Source organism: Zonotrichia albicollis, chromosome 4, assembly GCF_047830755.1.
Source record: "Zonotrichia albicollis isolate bZonAlb1 chromosome 4, bZonAlb1.hap1, whole genome shotgun sequence".
Classification (NCBI taxonomy): domain Eukaryota; kingdom Metazoa; phylum Chordata; class Aves; order Passeriformes; family Passerellidae; genus Zonotrichia; species Zonotrichia albicollis.
Window position 1 is genome coordinate 38033183 of NC_133822.1, and position 7236 is coordinate 38040418.

The 7236-nt window shown below is 36.8% G+C and overlaps 1 protein-coding gene across 2 annotated transcripts in view; it reads left to right on the plus strand.

Moving 5' to 3' along the window:
• BLTP3B (bridge-like lipid transfer protein family member 3B) overlaps nt 1-2564 on the plus strand; it is a 48928-nt gene extending 46364 nt beyond the window's left edge. For both annotated transcript variants that reach the window (XM_014272306.3, XM_005480713.4), the window contains one exon: nt 99-2564. In XM_014272306.3, the coding sequence (XP_014127781.2) occupies nt 99-224 (126 nt within the window). In that variant the 3' untranslated portion in view covers nt 225-2564. The remainder of the gene's footprint in view (nt 1-98) is intronic.
• The last annotated feature ends 4672 nt before the right edge of the window (nt 2565-7236 follow it).

Consider the following 7236-nt stretch of genomic DNA (forward strand, 5'->3'; position numbering starts at 1 on the left):
GAATGGGAGCATTTGGTTTTTCAGAAGTTACTGAAATGGAAAAAGTTATCAGTATGGAGTTATGCTAATGGCTTTCTTTTCTGACCCCTTCATTTCAGCTTATTGAAGAAAATGAATGTCTCAAACAGGAACTAGCCAAAGCAAAAATGGCTCTTGCTGAGGTCCAAATGGAAAAAGATGCCCTGCTTCATCGCATGAAGAGGATGAATGCTGATCATCAGTAGGACACTGTTCTGTTTGTTCAAAGCATCATCATCATCATAACTGCAGGTGGTGGTGGCACCTAAAATACTGTCTGCAAATCACTTGAAAATGTGGTTATTTTTTTGCTTACAGACAGTTTTCTCATTACAAAAAAAAAAAATGTTTGTGAACCAGGTACTCTTCTGAAATTATCATTACACATTGTAACTTTTCTCAGCCCATTTTAAACTGAAATGACTTTGGAAAAATCAGTTTATATTGTACTTTATTAATGTACTGAGGAAAAAATCATATCATCTACTTTTAATATTATCAAAGGAAATGTTATTTTTTAAATGTTTTCTGAAAAGTGGATGGTTCTGTAATAAAAGAAGGTGCCTGGGTACATAGCAGAGTCCATGTACCATGCCTCACTAACTAGGCGTACCTCTTTTTCTAAGGTTATGTTTGATTGTTACCAGAAGATATCTATAGATAAGAGGTTACATTTGCACTATGATGATACAGGCTAGATCCTCTAGAATAGTATAGCTACTGAAAATTAAAATACCAGCCCTAAACTGGCCCTGCATTCAGTGTAATTTGCCCCGAGAGGATTTTAAGTACAATCCTCTGGTGCTATAGAGTTCCAGATATCCTTTCCGTATGCACTCCTAAAATAAACCAGTAAATGCTGGAGAATTTAAATAAGAGGGCATACTACTGGGCTTTCCTTCTGCTTGAAGGTCCACTGTATCTGTACAGTTGATGTAATTTAGACATTCACACTTTATTTTTCCTTTCTCTGTGAAGAGGATATAGCCCTGATATAGGATCTGGCCCTTTGTGACAGGTGAGCTTTGAGCCATTTTGCATGCATGTCTGATTCCTGCACAACTCATCAGACATGCCCAAGGATTTGGTTCAGTGTGTTTAAATAAATAATGTCAGTGCTTGTGAGGGAGGAAAATCCTACTGGGATTCATTAGCTGTATATTGCTCTTTTTTTGATAAAAAAGCTGTAGAGAATCACTTAATTACCCAAAGAAATTGTGAGATTACATGAAATGTAATTATACAGTTTAAATTATGGGTGATTTGTACAAATTGAACAATAATTTTCAGCTAAAAACTGGTACAGATGAACAAGTAAAAAAGCACAACACCACAAAATAGAGACTATAAGAGTGTGCTTCTAAACAATTTAGGAAACAACGTACAAAACCGTACATGCCTGTAAGAGATTGTCTTTGCTGGAAGTAAAACTGACTGAATAATTTAACTAGTGACCTTGAATCTGACAAATGAAAATCTTTTAATTGCTACCACAGTTGTTTCTGCTCCATGGGATCTTGGAGGGAAGTTCTGTTTGTAAATAAGCAAACAAATCTCAAAAAGTATTTAGTATCCTGTGGTTTGACTTTGCATACTCAGGTTGTCAAACCAGTTTTAATTAAATTGTTTTCATTATAACTTTTTGGAGGACACATAATTTGCACTGCTGGAAATAGTTATTGAAAGTGTGCAGATTTTAACCAAGAACTCTGTGGAAGAACTGGTTCAGGCACTATTTTAAAGCCTACCATATGAAACCCTAGTTGAAACTCTTCTTAATTCCCATGGAAATTTTTATTTTATTATTCTGAATTAGATGAAAAAATGTACACACAATGTTTCTATCAGAGAAATATTTGTATTTGAATAGTTACATAAGACAACACAGTATTAAATATGAGTGGTGCAATTTCACATAAATATGATGTCAGATTCAGGGGAGGAATTCTCCTTTGGTTTAACTCTGGTTGGTACTATTAAAGTAATTTTTATTTGGTTTATCCTTGCCAAGATCTAGTTGGAATTATTTTGAAGGAATGTATAGAATGCTTAGTAGCATGTTGCTAGAATATTACATTGAGAATTATCTAATTTTTAAAAAGAAATAAATAGCAATATCAAATGTCTGGAGTTTTTTTACTACATAAACAAAAACTTGCTTGTTTTGAGAAAAAACAATTGCAAACCAAATCCAAAATAACAGCCCAAAGCAGCCCTTCTCAGTACAATTGTTGAAATTCAGGGTATCACTTCCTAGCACCTCATTGTAACTGGATGTATTTTCAACTTCATGGCCGTTGCACAGTATTGAACATCACCTGTGGGCAGTTCAGAGGAGATGGGTGTGCTTGGTTGTGAGCTTGACAATACTGAGAGTGATAGTACAGTGTCATTCTGAAATTAGTTTTGCTATTGAAAAAACTGCAGAGGGAGAGTTAATTTATTAATGTTTGAAAGTACAAAGTTAAACTAAGCTCTAATAGGTTATACTAAATGTAGTTACAAAAAGCCTAAGAATTAAAAAAAATAAAAAAGGCTTAATTCATCCTCAAGGCTCTGCTGTGTTCATAACCTCCTAGACAGGAAATTTGTACTATCAGCAGAGCCTCTTGCTTTTATTCTGCAAACACCTAAATGGAAGATAGTTTGGAGAACTTCATTGTATATAGAAAACTGACTCCAGAAGTCTAGCAGGAAAACTGTTACCATGTTTTGTTTTACATTTTCTGGGGAAATTTCAACTGGTCTACAGTTTAGCTTAACACTCTTCATCTTGTTTAGAAATGCTGGTTTAATATCCAATGAAGCTTTCACATCAGCTCACTCAAAAGAGGCTGTGCCCTTTCCCAGGCTTGGTCACTGAATCTTTCTGGCATGTGCTGTTCCAGTTCTCACTGCAACTCTAACTTTGTTGGTAAGCACCAGTTTTAAATCAAAACTTTGTGGCCTTACAGTATTACTTATAAAAAGCCTGATGGAGAGGGAGTTCTTTAGAGATCATACCTGCTTGGGTCCCTTATGCCTAAGTCCTTTATTTCCCATTTCCATTAGCCAGGTTCTGTTTGTACACTGTCTCACTTAGGAATTTAACTGGGAGTCTTAATCTGGGATCACAAATGATCTCTAAAGGATAACTGCCAGCTGCAGAAAATTTCCTATGTCTGCCATGATAATGGTTACCTTTATTCAAAATATTTTTTTAATAAATGTCTGGAGAATGTGATGATAAAGGTAAAGAATTCTATCAAGCATCTACAATTCCAAGACTACCAAGTGTATATAAGTATTGCAGAAGCAAACTCCCTGCAGTGACCAGATTTCAGGTAAGCAGTGATGGACGCAATGGTTTCTATATAAAATAATCTGCTTGCATTGGTCTGGTTCTTAAAATGTTCATCACAAAATGCTTCAAGTGGACTTTCAGCTCACTATTGTCATCTGCACATTTTAGAGAGTACATCAGATTCCAATTCAGCTGGTGGTATAAATGAATGTCTTTACTGTAGGAACAGAGCATCACCTTGCTGATATTTTAAGTACCAATGAAATTGTGGGCACTTGCTGTGAAATCCACTAATTCACCCCTCCCAACCGGGAAATGAGTTTTTGTGACAGCCCTACAATACAACCTTATCTTTTTTTAATTCCAACCCATGCCACTTTTGAAGAGCAGCCCCAATTCCTGTGTCTGGTTGTGAACCCAGTGGCAGGCTCTGTCGTGCTGAGGCTCGTGGCTCCCAGTGATGCGGCACCAAGCAGTGTGCTCAGCTCACTGGCTGAGGGCCCTGGCAGTGACCTCCTCCCTCATCTCAGTGACAGCAGGAAACCTGAGAGCACAAGCAGCACCAAGGTTGTGCTAATTGGTGTTAAGGGATGCAAAACATGGACAGGAACAGTGCTCCTTGCTGGAGGAACAAAGCTTTGTTTCTCAATAAAATTAGGAAAAAGCATAAAGATTAAAACAAATAAATAAAAGCTGTGTAGTTACAACTGTTTACAGTTTTAGGTATTTTTAGCATGCTTATATAAAAACTTAATTAAAATTGTTCTGATTTTAAAGTTTATGGAAGACATTTTTGAACACTTTATATTTCAAGAACATTTTTGGAACTCTCAGCTACTCAAATATTACAGAATGTCTTGCAAGTATGTGTTATGCTAGTTGCTAGCTGAAACAAGTTGCAGGAATTAAATCTTCAAAAATCAACTAAACTCTTGATAACCTATGTTTTCTCCCAAGTAGCTTCTGCATCCCAAAGAGATGAATCTTTCATATTGCTGCATAATTAAATGGGTAGATAATAACTTTTTTTAAAGGACATTTTTTGGCTTGCTCTGCCATTGCCCAAGCCACTCCTAAGCAGTTACATTAAAGTATCTGTATTTTATTATTCCTTCACTATCTCCTGCCTTTTTTTTGTCACCATCACTCATTTTAGTATGAGTGGAAGTGGAATATATGTATTTCCTAAAGCTGTCTGCCATGTAATCTCAGTATTAAGTCTTAATATTGTCTTAACAATCTCTGAGAACATTGATTTGAAGTAAAAATAAGATGCACTTAAGCTGTGTCTGAGAGTAAGATGGCAGTGTGTGGAGCATAATGCATGAACTGGTTTAATGCAGTTTTCCTAGGACAGTCTGTTTGAACCACCATGATTTAATTTGAGTTAGATAATTGGTAAGTATTTTAAACATTTGACAGAGACATGGACAGATGAGCACTTCGGAAGTGCTGCTCTGAGGCAGTAAGTGCTGAATAAAGAGGCAGCCTCTGCCTAACCTATCTGTGGAACAAATCTGCTACCCTCCGTGGTAGCGGAGGGTGCGACTGCCAGAAACAACTTCTGTCGTTGTAATTACATTATGCTAGTAACGTGGAGTTTTTGAGCCCTGGAGAACGCCTTTGCAGTGAGAATTATCGCGGTGCAGTCCATGGCGGTGAGGGAGGGCCGCGCTCGGCTGCGGAGCCTCCCCGCGCTGCCGCCAGGGGGCGCAGCGGGCGCCGCCACTGCCGAGGGTCACCGGCAGCTTCCAGCGGCCAACGGTGCTCCAGCCCACAGCACCACTGAAAATCAGGGTAAGTTTGCTTTCTAATTTAGATAAGCTGGCTTTGTTTCCACTGCCTTCTTTATGGCATATGTTTGCCTCTTTAAGAAAATCACATGAACTGCCTGAACAGTGTCAGAAGAAAGATTTTCTTCCCCCTTTTAGCTTTAAATAAATTATAAAAATTTAGTTTTCTACATATTGTCACCTTTATGGTAAGATTTTTTAACAGATTTCTTGTGCTTCATCATTATCTCTTGAAAGTGTAGAATAAATTGTTCTGGTTTTCCCATCACTGTATAGATGAAAAGCTCCACTTTGATATCAACAATTTATTTGTTTAATTTCCTTGCTAACTAGAAGAACCCCTCATTTTAATAAAAAAATTGCTGTTTCTTTGGGAATAACCAAATGTAATCCTTTACAAATGCTTACCTTGCGCACCTTTGCCAGATGGTAATCTAACATGACAGTTTATATTAACACCATAGTGTGTGCTAAGTGATCTGGAGTTATTTCTTTTTATATCCTGTTTGGCTATTCAAAAACTTACAGGCAGAATGACTAAGCAGAGAGAAAAGCAATTTATATAAAATTTACTGTAGGAATGGGGTTGATTAATTTTTATCAAATAGAGAAAATAGCATAGAAAGCAGCTGTCTCTTTATTCCTCTGGAATCCTAATGTAGTATTTTTCTTCCACTTATTTTTAATTCTAAAAAGAGCCTGCAACTCAGGATAGGTATAATGGAGAGTTTTTTTAAGATGTCATCCTGCAGTGCCAATACTAGAATATGTTGCAGAACATGACAATATACTGGACACCAGCAAAATCACAGCTGCTTACCTGAACTGAGTTTTATTTAGAAATGAGGCTTCTCTGCTCAAACTTAGCAGGAAGATAGCAAGAAGTCTCCTGAAAAATCACTTCCTTCTAAACATAAGATTTGCTATTGGTGGAGTATCAACCAAAAAACCCCATCTATTTAGAGGCTTTCTGAGTTTGTATGTGTGTGTGTATTTGAAAGTATATATACACCACGGATTTCTTAAAGAATTATAACAAATATGTCACCCCCAGCACTTAATTTCCTATTCAGGAGTAATGTAAGAAATATGGTAAATTACAAACAGTCATTGAGAAATTCTTTAAAGCAGTATCAGTGCTATTTGCTTTAGCTAGGTCCTAAATTTTTCCAAGTCACTAACAGCTGGCAATGTAACTCATGGAAACTACAAGTTAAGTTTCAAACTCATGCTCATCTGAAGATATATCTGAGATGGGTCATGACCTGAATGCTGTTCTTAAACCTTCCTTTGCTATTATCAGAAGCATTTTCAGCTTATGCAACAGGAAAGAATTCCTTCAAAGTCATAATATTAAGAAGATTTTTAAAAAGACTCCTTGAAATGAGACTTGACAAAATACTTCAGCAGGCAAAGGCAACCTAGAGTTAATCTCTTTTGCCTTTTCATTATGCAAAACATGTCTCTTATTTAGCTACTGTAAGTCAAGGAGGAAAACGGGAGAGTGTTTGAAATAAGCAAAGGGAAAACAACACATTAGAACAAATTCTCAGTACCTTATTCATGAAAACATGTTCCTATTTGGCTGAATAGCTGTCACCTTTAATGTCAGTGTGGCTGCCTTTAAATCCACAGCTGCTGGAATCAAAAGGAATATTTTTGCTTAGCAGCAAATAGTAATGTATAGGCAGTAACAGATTTATTTTTTTTTCTTCTCCATCTGGTGATAAAACTCATATGGAGCAACATCATACTGCATGTGCTTGCTGGATACTAACTGACAAACACTGTCATAATCTCCCACTTTGCTGATGTCCTTTCACTTCAAGGACCCTTGGAAAATTCTTATGCCAATAAGGAGACCCTACTTCAAGTGGGATTTATAAATAACAGGAAATTTAGGTATCAGATACTCCACAATCTCACCCACTCTACCATTCCTGATACCCACTAGAAAGGGGCCTGCCAGAATAATCTAAACACTAGAGGTGATTTCTGAGAACTTAATTGAAGCTGTGTTTAACTAAAGATAAGGCAGAGCTGTAGCACAAACACGTCCTCAGCATGATGTACATTTTCACTACAAGCATCCTAACAGGGATGTCAGAAATACAGGGTTGGATTATAGAAGGAAGTAGAAAA